At 36.3% G+C, this 19,952-nt stretch overlaps 2 protein-coding genes across 2 annotated transcripts; one reads left to right on the top strand and one right to left on the bottom strand.

The window, feature by feature from the left end:
* Positions 1-255: 255 nt before the first annotated feature.
* LOC135587336 (putative serine/threonine-protein kinase) lies at positions 256-6,886 on the bottom strand. Its single transcript, XM_065078612.1, has 7 exons — positions 6,327-6,886; positions 5,985-6,220; positions 5,285-5,411; positions 5,134-5,205; positions 4,843-5,020; positions 4,608-4,740; positions 256-780 (listed from the first exon to the last, which is right to left on the bottom strand). The coding sequence occupies exons 1-7, from the start codon at positions 6,478-6,480 to the stop codon at positions 529-531; spliced, it is 1,152 nt and encodes a 383-aa protein (XP_064934684.1). The 5' UTR covers positions 6,481-6,886; the 3' UTR covers positions 256-528.
* A 5,896-nt stretch (positions 6,887-12,782) lies between these two features.
* Positions 12,783-13,968, top strand: LOC135588945 (glutaredoxin-C1-like). The gene has a single exon (XM_065081278.1). The coding sequence runs from the start codon at positions 13,081-13,083 to the stop codon at positions 13,390-13,392; it is 312 nt and encodes a 103-aa protein (XP_064937350.1). The 5' UTR covers positions 12,783-13,080; the 3' UTR covers positions 13,393-13,968.
* Positions 13,969-19,952: the final 5,984 nt, after the last annotated feature.

Raw genomic sequence — 19,952 nt, 5'->3', positions numbered from 1 at the left:
TGCAGTAAACACCATGAGAGAAGCAGAAAGAGGCTTATCACTTGAATCAGATTATTTCATATGTGCATTCTTAAGTGATGCTCCATCATTGAAAGAGGCTAGAAATTTCCAAACTGAAATGAAACAACATTGGTGGATTTGGAGAAGATGAAGGGAAGCTGCAAACATGCAGAATTACATGTACCTCAAGAAACTCTTCCACAATATTACTTTACAGAAATCCAGAACACAATCTTTTGAATGAGAATTGTATTAGTAGTAATACATGAAGCTTGATTTCTGTCTTGGTGTGCTTCACCAAATCTACTAGAGTTTGCCAACTCAGGAAAAAAGCATCTCAGTTTCACAAGCTCCATGTGTCATCAGTAGAAGCTATTGGACTTGAATCTGATGCAGAGCCAGAGTTGCTGCCTTAAGGCTGAGATTTGATCTGCACTGCACCAGAAGTACTAGCAACAACTGGAATCTTGGATGAAAAAGAACTTGGTTCTTATTCTGGTAATGATCAGAAAATTGATGAATTGTTCTTCATGCTGAAGTAAATAACTGGCTTCCGAGGGTGACTATCGCTGTGCCGTCACCCATGACCGTTGTCAGTGCCATCTCTGTCTCAAGAATCCGGTCAAGCTCTACAACAACAGCTCTCATCTTTGGACGGCTGTGCTCGGATGGATTCAAGCATTGAAAAGTCAGTGCAATTAGCTCTTTCATCCCTTCAGAAGTAAAACCACTCTCTAGCCGGCGATCAATGAGATCATTTGAGCCCATATGTGCTTCCACCTTGTATAAAGAACCAAGGTATCAGAGGTGAACTAAAAGAATATATATCGAGAAAAAAGAGTACTTGAGGACTAGTATAATTATTTGTCTATTCAATGTCATTCTCGACAATATATTGATCCAAAGCATTGTAACTAATGAGAATATCCAGGCCGCAAGTACAAGACGGGAATGTACCAGAAAACTTCTTAGCTTTCAAAACAAAACACAAGTGAATTTCACAGTTTACGAAGGGATTGTAGTATATTTTCCTGGACAAATCCTGCAATCTTTACCTGAGATGTTGCAAATTTTTTTGCTATCTTAGACATATTGTGGCCTAGTCATGCTAACAGTACCATTACTGTTGATGGAACAAGGGACAAAAATTAAGAAAATTAGACATGTATTAGATGCGTTAATGCTCCAGTCAAAGTCATTTTAAATAATATCGAAAAACCTGAACAAAAGTTGGCCTAATGCATGAGACTCTTGTCAATTTGAGTTCTAATATACAGACTTAAGTCAGCAAGCAAAGAGTTTGTTCTTGTGACTCAAATTATTGTCACCCAAGTCAGGAAGAAGCAATTTATCATGGTACGAAGCCTCTCCTTCATGAAAAGGATAGTCAAGTGCACAAGCTGGCCAATGCGAGTCATGAAGAAGATCAATGCATGCAACTTGATCCTTACAAGTGGAAAGGTCATTTCGATGACTCGCAGCCTAGTAAGCCAAGACACATAGAAGCAGTCTCATATGGCACCAAGATTCACCCTTGGAAAATACGAGCAAAATTACCTATGGTATTCATGTAGAACAGTGATAATTGATGAAGGAAGTGTGCTTCTCCTATGTAATATAAACAATATCCATAAAAAAGGATCAATATATGTACATTAACAATCAAACACCACTGCCGAGGCTGAGAAATATGCTAGATTTTTTTTTTATTGTTTACAATATATCATTGATATAAGCTTTAACATGATGAGATCTTGGCTTTTGTTCTAATTCATCTTCATCAGTTTCTTACGAAAAAATGCATAATGAACTACCATTTATATTAAGCAAGGATGACATCACAGACAAGCTTGGCATGTGATAACACTTCATAGCTCATAAGGCTTATTTACATAAATATTGGCAGCTTAAATGCTTCATTACTAGCAAGAAAATGAAACAATTAGTGCCTCTAAGCATTAGCACTTTGATACCACCATTTTTCCCTGGCCATTTTGTTATTAAGAGGCAAGAAATATGTCATGAGTTTGAGATTTAGACTAGTTCTTGACAATATACCAGAAATTATTGCCGAGTATGTTGATGACTCAAATATCTTTCATGAGTCAAATTTCACTAGAACCAGAGATTCTTTTGGTTGGACACCAATGCTGAACAATAGTTGCAATTTTCTGGAGATAAAATTCCATACTAGAAAACTTGTTTGTGAAGCTGCACTAGATTTGTTCTATCTGTTTAAAGATAGGTTGAAGAAAAGTGTCCAATTAGATAAGTGCAGGATCAAAGACAGGGACTTCATAGAAGCAGAAAGTTAGATTATCCTCCTCTAACCATCTTGAATAAATTAACCCCTTCAAGATCTCCAATTGTTGTATATTTATATCTAGAAAATTTTGTTTCTTCAGATTGTAAACAATAGCCGGAGACTATAGCAGCCGCTGCAGTTTCCTTATCATCTACAAAAAATTGGAACTTACAATGAAGTGTTGCAACATGAAAACTATTCTGTTATTTGCATTCCTTAGAAATACACTTTGAATGCCTTGTTGTTTCCCTATCAGATCTCTGTCAGATATATCGATACTAATTAGTATTATTATCTAAATGCTGGATACATTTCGTATAGGGGATCCTCTATGGAACTCTCGCTAAAATATTCTTTACTTGAATATTTGTCGTGTGATTAAGGGCAAGATGAGCATGACTTTATGAACATTGTTTTATGACAATGTATAACGAAAAAACATGATTGTAACCAATGAAATTGAAAGAATGATTCTGTCTTACTTCATGCATCTCAATTTCTAAGTATCTTCGCTCTAATTTTGGTTTATTATATTTAACATATGAAGTGTAACTAAACTCATGTTGGATCACTGCACCACACCCAGATCCATGCTTCATAGGCATGGTTGCCATTCTATGCAAGCACAACAGTGACATACTTCTTGTCTTGAAAAAGAAGTGCCAAGACATTCTTTGTTGACTTTTATACGTGGCATAGTTTGTCATGGCTAAGAGCATGTATTTAGCCTAAAAGTTGTTTGGATGGTTATCCCAGAAAATTAATGAAATACTTATTTGCAATATTTTCTGTTGTTCTTGTGCCCATTTTGTTAATGTGAAAGCACAGTAGACCATTATATCAGCCAGCTGACCTTTGTGATCATATACAGTTCGTAGATTTCTTGCTTATGATTGCTTTTGTCTGCAAAATACATCAACTCAGGTGTGCAAGCCTTTATATAATGCCTTCTCTATTACTTACATCATCAACAACAAGCTACTTTCAGAAGAATAGTAGATTAACGGTCATTCCTTGTTATCTTGCATTAGCTTTTCCATATTACCACCTCAGCTTTTATCATTAGCAAGATGTCAACTAGACTAAACTGTCTCTTTACCTGATTCTTCTCCTAGACCAAAAGGACTTGTTTCAGCTTTATGCATCTGTCATCTTTAAATCCATTTGGTGAATTTGTCTTCTGTTTATGCCTTTCAGTAAATGGTGATTAAATAATTACCAACTAACTAATTTGTTCACATAAATGGTAAAAAAATAGAGCATCTCCTATGATGAAAGTTGGTCGAAATTTCTCGTTCAATTTTCAAGTGATAGAGATTATATCACAGAAGTTTTGTAATAGCTTACACATACATAGAACCTCTTAAAGGTGGTAATAAAACTAATTTCATTATGTATAAATTAAATAAGACAATATGTAACAAAATTAGATTCTCGGGCCTGCATCATATTCTGACCCAATCATATGCACCAAGGAACTCTTCCTCTTCAAGTTTCTTTAACCTATAAATAACATATTCTTTTGAACTAACAACTACCAGAATATGATATCAATTTCCCTGATGCATTTAAAACCCATGAATTGTTCTGGAAATTTGTATCCAGCCACCAATTTGTCACTTGGTTTAATCTATTTGAGACACAGATGTTCAACTAATAATGCACATGCAAATAGAAATTGGAATCATATTATGAGATAATTAGAAATGGTGATTATAGTTTCTCAAAAGTCGATCTCATAGAATTTTATTGGCTGCAACTAACATACAAAATGCTCATCAAACACTTAAAAAGCTTCATCTCTATGCACAAAAAATGCATGTTCTACAACTTATCCTTGCAAATGAAGGTGCATCAACAAATTCAGAGGCCACATAATTATCAATTAATGCAATCATCCCGAATATATAATTCAATCTGCTCATAGTATGAATATTATTGTGAAAAGAAAGTTGTTCATCTTTTGTCACACTGGGGCATCCTTAAAGAAAAAACAACATTATGATATATGTCTATGTTTTCACTTTATCATCAAGCCGAATATAAAGCAAAATGGACAGAGCAAATATACTCTTATCCTACTTGGTTATGTTTGGTTCAGGCAGACATTTGCTACTAATCTATCTATCATATATCAATGGGATGGGTTCATTGCTTGTAGTTTTGGGTGTTTCATTTAATGGCTTATAACAACTGTATAATCAAGGAAAACATATATTTGCATCAAAAAATACATATTTTTATCAAAACATATATCTACATGTCCTGAAATAGTTTATTAGGTTTCGGTGTATCAACTTACCCACTGGACTAAGAAACTGTATGAATCTTGAGAGATGCAATGTGTCACTTCGATGCCACTTATGAGCTCTAGAAGAAACACCCCAAAGCTATAAATATCACTGGCTTCAGAAAATCCCTGTAATTCTCCAACCCTGGGAAACAACATATGGTTGTATGATAGCGATATAAGTCAATATGATGGTCTATCGGTTGGATGGCAGATATAAGAAACAAATTTTAGAAAATTAATATACCCTGGATCTTGGAAGATATTGCTACTTCCTTGAGGTCCAACTTCTCCACTTCCTTGTAGTAATTTAAAAAAACCTGCATCAGCCACTTTTGCAATAAAGTTCTCGTCAACCAAGACGTTGCTTGTTTTGAAGTCTTGATGTACTAAAGGAGGTGAAAGACTGTGCAGATGGGCTAATCCTGCAAATTAAGATTATGAATAGTTTTGCTTTCAGTTTATGATGAGGACAATTTCTACTCTCTAGACTATATAATGCATTAGCTTATTGTCCTTGGGCTGCTCCAATAGTTACCTTTGGCTGCTCCAATAGCTACTGCAAGCCTTTGTTTAAATTCAAGCCTTGTAAGGGAATGTTGTTCACTATCTGCCAGAAAAACAAAGCAGGTATAAATGAATAAAATAGTAACAAAATATCTTCCCTTTTGAGATCAATCGATCATTACCATACAAGTGATTGGAGACACTTCCATTAGGCAAATATTCAAAAACGAGCATTTGCAGACCACCTTCCTGACAATAACCAATAAGAGTAACTAGATTGCGATGCCTGATTTCTGATAAAATCATAACCTGTTTAAAATTCAGCAAATGTAGATTTTAGCATGCACTGATACTGCAAAAGTATATTGATTCTGGTGAAGCAGGCTCAGGACACAAAAAAAAAAAAGAGTTCTTTGCAAATGCTCATGAACAAATTCAAGTGAAGCGAAAGAAGTAACAAAGAAGCAACCATGCCTCCATTATCCGATCTATTCGGAGGTCATACAACCTGATGTATTCAGAGTTCTTGATAAAAACATAGAGCACAGGAGATTAAGCACAGGAAAATCCTAGGTTTCAACAAGCTGTCTTACAAGTAAAAAACTTGAGAGAAGCTTCAGATCTAACTTGTAACAATTGGTCAAAGTCAATCTGTAGTGCAATGTCCTCTAAGTCAATAGCATATCAAAGTGATGAAACTTCTGGTTGGCCTTACAATATCAGTAAATTGATAAACTTATGAATCATGTAGGAATTTCCTATGGGCGAGTTCCACATCATTCTTGGATGGAGGAAAAAAAAATTCAAAAGAAAAAAGGAAGAATTGGTAGGATGATGAACAAGAAATTGCTGACACATTTTATTTCAGAAGAGCTGATTTACCTGTTCAATAAATGCCTGCCTTGGAACACTTACACGCCTTTTTATCGCTACAATGGTCCCATCAAGAAGCAAACCCTTGTACACCAAACCGAAACCGCCAGTACCAACAATGTTGCTTTCACTAAAGTTCTTGGTGGCTTCTTCCAATTCTTCTAGAGTAAATTGCCTGGCACCCTGATGTTCACTTGCAAGACCACAACCGGCACATGATATCCGATCTCTCCTACCCCATTCCACTGCCCATATACAAGTACCAAAAGAGCAGATTATGTATCAATCGATTAACATAAGCAATCAGAGACCTTAAATACTTGATGCAACATATATAGCGTGTTCAGTTACCTGGATTAGATGGGTCCGAAGAACCAGTCTCAGAACTTTTATTTGCAGGGGTCCTACAACACAAAATGTAGAACCACAGAAACCCAATGATGATCGCCAACAATGCAAGGCCACCTGCAGCAGCTCCAACTATGGCTGCAATCGAACTTGACATCTGGTAGAGGCTTGACTTGGTCCAATAAACCAAAACATGGATTCTTGGATGGCAAACGACAACACAAGAGACAACAATGTTAACAACAATGCATAACCTATTCGATTGAATGGAGTCCCGAAATGGAAAGAATTCAATAGCTATAGCACATTAATGTATTCCAACATCAACTGAAAATTTCCCCGTGATTCAGTTGTCCGCTAATGTGCAAAAGCATAGATGACCAGATACTTCTCCTTCCCGTGGCAGGGATGCTGGATCCAGTATCATGCTTCTTCATCACAGCAACTGTACAAATGCTGCCTGTTAATACTGTTTATTTGGCTCTTGAAGTGGTCAATTGCAGGCAGCTACAGCTTATAAAACACAACTGGCATGATCCTCAAAACCCACTCAGATGAGCTGACAAAAGAATTAAAATAGAAGACAGGCTGAAACAGCTAAACGACCAACTTGAAGCAGTCCACTGAATCACATATCACACAACCTTCCCGAGAAAACAATAACCAACATGCACAAGCCAAAGAGAATCCCAAACCACATACAAAAAACAATCAAGCTGACATATACCGTCCTACATTGTCCAGAACTCGTGGTAGTCGACGACCATGGTCTTTTTGAATTGATTAAGCACTCCCAACTCAGGCTCACACTCACTCCAGTGTCCTCAAGAGGTCCCAAAGCAGGAAGGAAGAATAAACCAACCAAAGGAGTCCAGGAGAGGAGAAAGGAGGTGCGAAGCCCCACATGTCAAATGGATGATGTGATTTTAATCAAAGGTAATTGGGTGAGCAGCCAAGGTCTGCCTCCCATGTGTCTGTATGTGCTGTATATACCAGTCCAGTGGAATCTATCCATCCGAAGACAAGCTTGAGGTGGGGAGAGGCAGTGCACATTGTATATAAGGAGGATTGGAGGAAATGAAGGTCATGTGGGCCTGTGGTTACCAAAATGTAAATGTGGAGGGAGGCGGGGTTTACCAGCAGGAAGAGGACAGGGGTGAGGGGACAGTTCCTTTTGATTGGATCAGAGCAAAGATGGTCATAGTGGACACAAGGGATTGGAGAAAGGTGGTACAAGATCTCTCAATCTCAGGATTTCTACCCCCCACCACCAAGATTCCACCCTGCCATTCCCCATGGTCTCATGTGGGAAAGAAGGGATGAAGGGCCTGCTTTTCTAGTACAAAAGGTTGAGCTTCTGCTGTCACTGAGGTGAGAGCCCCCACCCCCCCTTCTTCCCTCCCTGCTGTGGTAGACATGGTTTCACCTCTCCCAAAGCTGAAATGAGTGACATGTGGGTATTCCTGAGAGTGATAGAGTGCAGTCTCCCTCCTCCTCTCCCCGCCAAACCCACCCCCCTCCTCTCTTCCTGTTTCTTGGTGGCTAGGCTGGTGGCGGAGTATCTATGGATCCATCCATCTTCTCTCTCTACAGTGAGGGGTTGTCTTTTGCTGCTGCTCTCTCCTGTGATGTTGGGTGTCTGTTGCATGGGCTGGGATAGGCTGGAAAGCCTGGTAAAAGGGATGGGTGGATTTGTCATGTTTCGTGAGGCAAGACTGAGCCTTCTGAAAGCTTCTTTCTACCTTCACTCTAAGCTTCACTCTGGAACGAGCTTCTTCGACTAACATTCTTTAATTGCAGCTGCTAAAAGCCACTTGGTGATACCAAATGATCTCTCTGCCATTACATGCCAAACTTGCCTTCCTTGCTCATTTCAATCTTCCAGTTTTTACATACATATACATTATCTCTCTTTAAATGCTAACATAAATTAGAGTTCTACAAGTTTTTTATGTTTTGGAATGATATATGTATACATATATATATATATATGAAATTTTCAGTGCCTACCAAAATTAAGATGTTTGATAAGGGAAAATTGTGTTGGAGCAGCAGAACAGATTAAGCCTGTTTTGATTGAGAAAACTAACAAAAAATTGGAAGAGAAAGTCCCCATAAATTGAGATAAGAATCTCGTATCTTTCTTTTTACTGTAAAGAGTTGCAGTTCTGCTTGAGAGAGAGAAGAAAGAAAAGGAAAAAAGAACTGTGTGTTCAGAAGTATATTGTTGGATCTAAAACTTTTGTAGGCAAACTTCTTGTATTCATTCTGATCAGTACACAGGAAGAACATGCACATCATCGTCTGCATGTTCCCTATGACAGCATGACAGCCAATAAATCATTCCATTATCGTCAGAGCTTTCTTCTTCGCAGAGAGTTGTGTTGTGCACATGAGAGCGTTCTTAGAGACAATGAGAGATGAGTTGTGCGCAGTCCCGGACTGTGATGTGCAGTATTTTGGAGCTCAGCTGGGGGGTGGGGGGGGGGAGAGGAAATAGAGCTTGTGAGCTTCGCTGGCTTCCCTGTACTGCGGCTGTAGACAGGGAGAGGGAGGTGTAGGGCATGAGATGGCTTGGAGTTCTCCCGAGTACGGCTCTAAATAAGCCTCGGAGGAGGCAGCACAGTCCCCACTCATCATGCACTTACAGGCTGGCCATTGGCAGCTGCAGCAGCAGTCATTGGATTCTCTCATCTCCATGTCTTCTTCTTCTTCTTCTTCTTCTTCTTCTTCCCCAACTATTCTAACCTTCCTCCTCCAACCACTCCATGCAAATATTCTGGTGATCAATGGGTTGCAATTGCATTTATTCGTATAGGTCACTGACAGATCTCAATTACTGTGTTCATAATCTGTTTCAACATCTGTGTCCACGTAAAATTGAATCTAAATCCATGTTTCTAAGACAATATCAAAGATCTCAAACCTTTACATATTGATACACACACAGCAAGTGTTAGCACCTCAAGCTTGTTCTTTGAGATGGCCTTTGATCTTAGCTTCAATGGTTGTATACCATCATATCCCAATGAGCCCAACGAGACCGAGGAATCCTCGTGTTGCATGATGCCCAACTTCTACATTGACCTCCATATCACGCGCCGCCAGATGATACGCCGACGGAAATGGTGCCCGAAAGGTATTCGACCCAAGTCCGCATCCGCCGACGCCGCGCCGAAAGCAACGTGCCATGCACAGAACGGTGGACATGGTGCCGAGGGAATTGCATCTACGTGAAAGCAAGCTTCGATTTGTTATCATTATCATCAATCATCCTAGAATCAATCAATCCATCAATCAATCAGTCTCTCTCTTTCATTTTAGGAAAAGAGGACCTTTCTGCCATGTCCCACCTCGCCATTGCTTCACCTTACACTTTGTTGTTCTTCCTCATCTTTATCAGCAGGTAAAGTTGTTGGAGAACAGATGTTGAAATGGCATGTCAACGATCCGCATGCGCTTTCCCATCTCCTTCCACAGAATTCTTCCGCATACCACAGACTTATGAGTGTGAATCATGTGCTCAAATACATCTTAATGAGATACAAAAATGAGAGAGTTCCGAATCTTATCCCATAAATTTTATCTTTATAAAAAAAATATTATATATATTGATAAAGACATTTAATCACACGTTAATTTTGAGGAGTAAAGAACCTACTGAGATATTTTTTAGGTTCATCCCGAAAAGATAAAACCATACGAGATCACCAAAACGAATAATTTCTCATGAGTCGTTATGATCGCACATGCGAGTTATAATTTAAATATTAAAATAATTAATAATCTCAAAATCATCCATTATATTTGAGCATTATGCAAGATAATACCCTCAAATTAACTTAAAATCAACTAAATTAATGCACATAGCATTAATTTATCTCTTCTCATTTGTTCTAATCAAAATTTGCATTGAATTACCTAAATAAAAGGGAATAATAAAATAATGCTTCTGAATGAAAGAAAGTTGTTTTCACCAGTGACAGTCACTATTTCTTGTACAATAACATACTTTTATGAGCACTTCAGCAGTGAGGAGGTGTTATTTGATATATGTTGATGGACTTCTCAAGAGAGGAATCATAAAACACAATATATGATCCATATCGATGGACAGCTTCTTGCCCTAAAGATGCCATATCACTGACCTTTTACATAGGATTCTATCTGAAATTTTTAGACAGGACATGGCACTGAATCTTGGTTGATTGATGTGAGAGATATCTGAAGGATGGCATTAGCTATGTGCACCAAATCATTTCTAACACAAAGATCCATTTGAGAGTCAGCCATAATTTAGTGCTTGCTGGAAGTCAATTTAGATGCTCTTACTTTTGAGATTCTTAGCTTGTTTCTCAAGTTATACCTGTTGGGTTACTGACCATTGAGCTTGTCTTAATTACACAATTAATTAAGCCAAGTAAAAATAATTAGACTGTTTTCCTATGAACTCTAAAAGTCTACACTTAAGCAACACTTTGTTTTGTTTTAATAAAAAATTATTATATCAATCTATCACTTGTGCAATAATACACTAATGAATCCGGATATTTAATTTTTATAATTTAGTAAAACTTAATACAGCAGTAATACATAAATATACATCTATCAAAACAAAAATAATTATGTATTATTAAATTATTATATCAAAATATTATATAAAATGTCATATATGATACACTAATAAACAATGCATTTACCAATCAGATATAATAGCTTTTATAATTTAGTAAAGTTATTATATAACTTTTATAATTTAGTTAAACTGCATGCAGTAGTAATAAATAAATATACATATATCAAAACAAGAATAATTATGTATTATTAAATTAAATTTATATTCAATATAGGAATATAATTAATCCATTGAAATATGCACTCCTTTCATTCGAATAAATGTCTTTCTTTCTGAAGCCAATAAACCCCATGGTTACCATTGCTATCACTCTTCTGCCAACAACTAGTATTAGTTTATAAGAATTTGATTGATAGATATATACATCAAGATAATCAACTTATTTAAGTTCGTTGAGTTTAAATGATTGATCTGAATAAACCTAAGTTAATAGTTTAAAATTTTGATGTCATTATCATGATTTATCATAGTTCAGAATTAGATTTTAATATGATGCATATGAAACGTAGCCCTGACTATATGTTATACCGTATTTTGTAATTGATTATTTCGTACTCGAATCATTATCATGACTTATTAGTAAATCGATTCTTGTATATATCATTACAATTCAGTCTGATAAAATAAATAATATATTATAGTCATCGATAAGAGACTAAACTAAATGTCATAATTATAATTACAATGCTATTGTTTGAATTATATTTGACAAATCTATGGATGTTTTATTGGGTGTTTGATCAAATAAATATAATAATAATTTCTTGAAAAATCTAACATATAGTTGAGGCCATCTTTATTTCCATCTCTTTTGAATATATGAATCCATGATAATGTAATAGGACTTTCCAAAAAAAGATATGGAATTTGCAAAAGTAGAATATTATTCAAAATTTCTATATTCTATGGAAAAAGACATTACTACTTCTATATCTTAAAATTGAATAAAGTATACACATAATTCTAGAGCTAAAGGGGAAGTAACTTCCAAGAATGACCAATGAATGACTCTTAGCAAACCATGGGCAGGAGTTGAGCTTCAAATCCCCCACTTCATGCATACTTGCAGTCCACTTCTTGATCTCATTTGAAGTGCTAAAGGCCTCAAATTTGGTGGATTCTAAGACCCACCATTTGTTCCTCCATGGCTTCCTATTCTAACTAAGATGGCCCCACCATATCACACCACCAGTCATTTCATCTCCCAAGGGACTAATTCCAAACATGTGCCCATAGTTTTATATACATATATATATAGTAGTCTTTTCCACTTCAAGCTTCAGCATGCTAGATAAATGAAAAGGGAGTATTAGCAATAAGCCTTCGGTAGCTGCCTCAAGGCATCCCATGGTGCAGTTTGGCCCACACAGATGCTGCCTTCTAGCCATCCAAGAAAAGGAAAATACTCCATCCTTATCACAGACACAAAGTATAAGAGTAGCATTGGCATCAGAATGTGAAAGTGGGGAATGGGGGTAGCATCACTCTTAATTTTTGTATCAATGCTAATTAATCATTTTGATAAATAATCTAAAAGAATAAGTTAGCAAATGAAACATAATGCATATTCTGAACACTTGGTCTCATATATAGATAACAAATGACTCAATCATGAAATATTAATAAGTGTGGTCTGATGAAGATTTGAACTCAATATATTTCACTTTAGTCTATCATCTTAAATGTTAGATTTTTATTGCATCTAAGAGCTTAAGTCAATAAATAAGACATAATCCTAATTTATATTCTTCATAATCACAAATAAAATACTATTAAATTGTCCAGTTGAGCTTGGTTTGAGTACCTGGACCAGCAGAGGGATGAGCCAGAGTCCCTTTCTGTGCAATGATCAGGGGGGCATTTTGGGCAATCCGGCACCAAATATCTTTGCCCTGTATAAATAGCTCACCATGGAGGAGCTCAACCCACCACAACCTTCTTCCTAGACCAGCATACAAGCCCTATGCAGGTTTGAGCACTCGGTTGCTTCCACAGACTGCCACCTGTTTATGCTGGCAGAACGTCTTTGGTGCTGTGTCCTGCATTTGTTCTCTCTTTCTCTCACTCTCTTAGAAGTGCTTGCAACCTTGCACTCATCTGCACCAGCTTCCAGTTGCGGGCATGGATAGGGTGAGGAGGTTGGCGTCGCAGAGGGCGGTGGTGGTCTTCAGCCTGAGCTCCTGCTGCATGTGCCACACCATCAAGCGGCTCTTCTGCGAGCTGGGTGTGAACCCGGCCGTCCACGAGCTGGACGAGGACCCCAAGGGGAAGGACATGGAGCGAGCGCTGGCCAACATGCTGGGCCGCAGCCCCCCCGTGCCCGCCGTGTTCATCGGCGGCAACCTCGTTGGCCCGACCGATGAGGTCATGGCGCTCCACCTTGGTGGCAAGCTCGTGCCGCTGCTCCGCAACGCCGGAGCACTCTGGCTCTGACACCCTCCACGACCTCCTCCTCCTCCTGTCTCACTATAATACGTGCACTACGACGTCATGTTTTGGCTGCTGTCTTCTTTAACCTGTGCGGGGTTAAGATGTACATTGTATCAGTTGCTGCTGCAACTACAAACCTGTCAATACTATGTCTTCCATGGTGTTCGAATCATGGCGGCACAGACCCTGTTTGAGAAGGCAACACTTACAGTGTCACATTCCAGCTTTTACGTGTACTCCTGTCTGACCTAGCTAGATTAAAGAGAAGGAAATATCAAACCAAACATGTCTGAAAACTAAGAATCATTTGGATATATATGCTTCCTTTACTTAATAAACCGAAAGCTCTAATAAAAAAGGAAGAACACAAAGAACTCAACTTTTAGCAGCGGTTGTATTCCACCATATCCAACTGACCAAAAAGGAGACATCGTTAGATCGCCAAGGATGAGGGAATATGCATCTCTCGGCCACTCACTCACCTGTGCATTACTGTTCCGCATAACCTGCACGCATGGGTGACAAGGCAAGTGCTCATCCTCACTCCTTTCTGACACACAGATTCTTCTCTCCTTATCAGCTTGGCTACAAACAGAGCCCTCTCTCTACTCCTGCAACTCTTGACATTCCAATCAAGTAGGACCGACCATATCCAAACATTCTTTAAACTAGGCGTACAAAGAATCCAACAGTTTCGCAGGACAGAGAAGAGAAATATGCTTCACTGTGCCAAATTCTAAAAGAACCTATAGAATTCGAGAGAAATAATTAAAGGGTCCCACCTCTTACTGGTGAAAAGATATTGGCTATATGTTAGCTCAGATAATGATGAATAATTTTGTAAGTCGCATGTTTGGATATGACTAGAAGAATATTGTATTGCCATATCAGAAATAATAATAAGGTCGAAATAATTTTATAGCTCAAGTGATTGTGCAATCAAGATGCTCTTTGTCTGGCCAAGAATTTGAATCATTGTACTCTCTTTCCTCACTTGAGGTCTGAACAGCCTAAGTGTATGATAACAATCACGAGTATCATTCCTATAAGCAACCAAATGCACTCGTCATTAATTCCACATATCGGTTTCTAGTATACAGAAATATATATTCCAGATTTTAAATAAAATAGTTTCGAACAGGATAAGTATACAATGTTGTTACTACAATTCGTCTCTACATTATTATTGAGCCAATTTCATCCTAATAATTCTAGTGGGCATAAAGACCATTTGTTTCTCATACTAGATTTCAGCATACATTTTAAGCAGATTAGATTAAAACTCATTCGTTTTCCCAGAGATTGAACTTAATGTCAAATGATCTCCTCAAAACTAGAGGCTGAGAAGTAGAAGGTGTTGATCATGCAAGATGCCAGAGTAACTACCAAACTATTCACTAAAGTTATGATGTTGTCAAAACCTGTGACAGTCAATGATGATTTAAGTAATGGTCGCTTGATGTTCATGTCGATTATATCAGTAAAATTGACACCTACCAAAAAATAATATCTATGTACCTGAAATTTCAAATGTACAAAACAGAACGCCTAAGTAATCAGTCCTACAAAGACAGCAACATCCGGCTTCCTTCTCTTGAACTCTTCTCTATTTTTACTCACTAAAGTGTCACCAACTACAAGCTCACAAATCAACAAGTAAATGCATCCATAAACAAATCAAGAAGTTATTGACTTCTTCTGAACATTTGCCTACAATCATCATAGAGAAAAAAGGATGTGATAATGATATTTAAAATTACTAGACTTGTACAGATATGACCAGAAATTTGCTTTATTTCTACTATAACAATTACAGATGGATAAATCCATGTTACCATTATCTAAAATATCACAGGAGAAACGCAAGTCTTATTTCTTGATAAAGGAAATATGTAAGGCAAATGCCAGAAAATAAATGTGCCTACCACACTGTCCATGATACTTCAATGCTAGGGACCTAAATACACCTCTTTAACCATTCTGTTCTTCTATTTGTTTAAATAGTTATCTTATACATTTACAAACATGATCAATCCTGTCTATATTGATTTAGTACCTCATGACCTATTGCCATGTAGAGGATCGAGATCCATTAACATATAATTTTGATACAATAATCTAAAAATTCCTTCTTTTATCTCTTGTTAACTCATATCTACTCTTGTAACTTTGTTGCCATTATTTTGATCTGACTCTTGTCCCATAGCTTTAAAATGATGATACCAAGGATGACTGGGCAAAATTTTGCCTAATTTTATGCCTGATATTACTAATTTAATTTCTATATGACATGAATCTAATTGTTTTATATGAATATCATATAAATATATTCATCTGTTATGTACCTGATAAACAAGTTGTTATTTCATCTACTCAATTGAATGATTGAATGACCAATATGTTCATCTAGTTATGTATTTGGCATTTATGTTAAATTATCTATGTGGTATTTTTTATTAAAAATATTTGATATGAAATATATGCCTGCAAGTCAATCTCACAATTTGTCATATATACATATCTATTTGATTTCCAAATGGTTATTCATCGATATACCTATTAGTTGTATCTATTTTATTCTCTCTGGTGTCCCTTTATTAATGTGTTTGGTGATACTTATGTTATTAATCTACATGTTTGATCTGATAATATTACCACCTAAATTTATCTAAGTAATATATCTATGCATGTAGGTAGATATATTACTATGTATATCATAATCATGTGCATTTGCGTTGATGATGAAGTCCTGATTTAGTCTCTTCTGGTTATGTATACATTGGTTCAAGTAATAACTGTAAACATGTCCAATGTAACTTTGTTTGCTCTTGTTCATGCATTTATTCCTTTGATTTAAAAATTCATCAATACCTTAACATGAATGAAATTATTTTATGATTAATAACTTCCAAGTTTACTAGCTCTGCTCTGTGATATCAGATAAATTCTTGGCATAACAAGAAACAGGCAGCAAGATCCGCATCAAGAAATATTTCTAGAACTATAGTTGTTGGAAGATCTAGTTTTCATGACAAAGTGCCATTTACAAGCTAGAAGCTCCATGTCATAAGAAGGAAATGATACTGCCAAAGAATTGAAGCATGATACACGTGATATGCCCTTGAATAATTTATCATCTGATTGCTGTGTTCCAATTTCAGAGTACATCTGATAGCCAATCAGTGATGATAACATACAGTTAAGTCACTTACTATGCTTGGACAGCAAACTAGTAGTGAGTTTGACCCTATTTTTTTAAAATAGCTAATCAGCTATTAAATATTGAGCGAAATAAGAAACAATCATTGTCAGTCCTAAAGAGACTTTGTCGATGATGGATGTGTTTTACTATGCCACTACGTTTCTAAAATCTATGCATCATAGAGACCTATTTTTCTTAGTCTATCGGATAAAGTTAAAGAACTGGTCGTAGCTTTCTGTGTTGCTTGACAAAGGACAGGACTTTTGGAGTAATTAAATTAGTTTAAAGAAAATTCTTTATGTTTGTGTGAAAGGGTATACAAGAAGTTCTAAGTTTGGATTTGGATTAAATCGATTTAATATATATCTTTATTGCAATAATTTTGATTCTCTCTGTAAACATATGCAAATGACGCTGAACCATGGAACTTTTGGGTTTGTGTTTCACTTCCTAGTTGAATCTTTTGATTGATTATTTTGTTGTTTCTTCAACAACGGTACTCGAGCTTTCTATTCCATGACAGATTCATCTAGGTTTGATTCCGGAACACAAAACCTAGGAAATTCAATCAAACTGACACAGATAGCCTATCCCCAAATATAATATTTTCCAGAACACAATATCTGGATGATAGAAAAAGTTTCATGTCCTTGACATGTTGTATTAGAATCGACATGGATATTAGCCACCAAGCACATTTAGGAAACATTATACCGAAAAGGATTCAGGTATGCAACCCCATCACCTGGTAGAGAAGCCGGGCGTTGAATGGTGTCGACGGAAGCCATCATGCAATTGTAAGGTACAGCCAACGCCTGCTTCGATCTTTCCACAGTACCTAAAGGCTTCGATTTGGGGCTCCAACCAATGTGGCGAGGGAGGCAGGCATAGCGGACTGAGATGTGGGAACAGGGTGTGGGGAAAGGTCACTTGGAGGGCCGCCGGAGCAGGGAAGAGATGCGGGTGAGGACAACGTCGAGGAATTCGACGAATAGAGAAGAGAGTTTAAGCGTAATTAATGTGAAACCGCCCAATTCCCTGTTGTTTCGACGGTTCAAAGGAATGCGTTAATGAGAATGCCGGTGCGGTAAGAACACGAATTCGAATTCAAATTTATAACTGCTGAATTATCTGATCAAATAAATTGATTGTATTTAAAGGTGTTAGCTTTCCAATATAAGTGTCAGGGTTAATGTCCATTTTATTTCATTTCATGTAATTTGGGTTTTACATGACTTCATTTAAGTCATTATGATTTATTCATATCTAAAATATTTTTTATATTTTTAAAAATAAAATATATAAGTCTAAATTAACATAGGTTATAATTTACTTATATCACATACTGTTTCATAATAAATTATTAATATAATGATATATATAATTTAAATTAAAAAATAGTTAAAGTCAATTTTAATTTATAGGATTTTGGTCATGAATTACTTAAGCTCTTATAATTTATTCGTATCTAAAATAACTCATATATTTTTTAAAATATAGCATATAACCTCCTTCAATCAAATTTGAGTTAAAGAACATTAAAATTTACTTCTTTAGCATATTGATTCATAATAAGTCATTAATATAATGACATATTAATTAAGTTAAAAAAAAACTAAAACCATCATCTATAACAAGATGATGCATCGTCATGGAAGTGACTATCAGTAATAGTACTAAGTCATTACTATTTAGCAAGGCATCGTACGTATGTAGCCTCTCCTATGCTGATGATAAGCTCTGGAGCTTTCAATCTTGCCTTAAGTGGATGTGCATCGACTAGCCCGACACTATGTTATGGACAAAATTATAAATGGGGTGTTCAATGTAATGCTTATGTCTGTTCGTCCGTGTCTTTTGGTTTATTCATGCTTTGCACATCATGTAGAGGGACGATCAAATGCTTAATAGACCTATTTTAGTTGGGTTTGGTGGTTGTTTTAGGCTTATAAATAAATGTTGTGTCATGTGGACACTTGTGGAAGATTTCGATCTGTAATTAACCATTTTGGACCCTTTGTTGTGCAAACATTCAGAGCTTGTGAAGTCTGTTTGTAATTTGCATTAACTATTAAGTGTTTGCTTAAATAATTACTTATAGATCCCGAGTGAGACACTTTTATATAACATATTTTATCTTTTGTAGTGACATTTGCGGACGGATATGCAAGGATATCGTACGACTTATACAAAATCAGCTAAGTGCGTGATAGTTAGACATGTAGTAGTCTCATGATCCTTCTTCCCCCTCTTGGACGTCTTCGTCTCCACTACCTCCTGTTTCATTATCTCATATGCTCTCACTCCCCGTGTCTATGACATAATAGTCCAACTCTCCCTTACCTTCGCCTTCAACTTCTCTTACCTTTGCTTCTCCACCTTCGTTCATCGCTACGGCCTCCGCCATTTTCTCTTCATCGACAAGATGGATCTTAACTATTTTTTAAATTTAAATTTCATATATCATTATATTAATAGTTTATATTAATATTAATATACTCTAACGTCTGTTAACTCATACTTGATGGGAGGAGCTTATATGCTATATTTTTGAAAATATATGAGTTATTTTAAACACAAGTAATCATAAGGGATAAAGTGGTTCGTGACCAAAATCACATGGGCTAAAATGGACCTTAATTTTTTTTTTAATTATATGTGTTATTATGTTAATAATTTATTATGAGTCAATATGTCACGTAAGCAGACTCTAATATATATTAACTCAGACTTGACGATATTGACTTATATGTTATATTTTTAAAAATATAATAATTATTTTAGACACGAATAAATCATAAAAACTTAAGTAATCTATTCAAAAACCACATGAGCTAAATTGGGTCTTAACCATACTAAAAATGTATATTATTTTCTTAAAAATTTTCTCCTCCAATAATAACTATTTTATACTGTTGATATAGTGATGTTTACTTCAAAGTGTAACTAAATTAATGTTTATGACTTCGACCGCATTGGCAAATATGCAAGCTACAAAAAAAAAAGACAACTATAACCTTGAGCTCCAATCGCTCCGAGTATTCATTATCACCGTATCATTGTGCAACACTGGCTGATTCATGTGAAGCTATAATGAATACGATTCTATAATAGAAAGTTAGCGATAAGAACATATGAACGATGATGAGATCTCGTGGTAAAAGGTGGCAAGGCCTTGCATTGGATGCAATAGGGCGAATGTCATATAAGCGTTTTATGATTGTAAGGGACGAAGATGATGACCCACGAGGTAGATGTCCCGAGTAATTTTATCTTTTATGAAAAAAATATTTTATTAGAATAAATAGAAAAGGATACGCAGATCATGAAAAAATTAAAATAATATTTTTTTTTGAAGAAA

The sequence above is a fragment of the Musa acuminata genome, chromosome BXJ1-8 (assembly GCF_036884655.1).
Source record: "Musa acuminata AAA Group cultivar baxijiao chromosome BXJ1-8, Cavendish_Baxijiao_AAA, whole genome shotgun sequence".
Lineage (NCBI taxonomy): Eukaryota > Viridiplantae > Streptophyta > Magnoliopsida > Zingiberales > Musaceae > Musa > Musa acuminata.
This window is presented reverse-complemented; position numbering and strand designations above follow the sequence as displayed.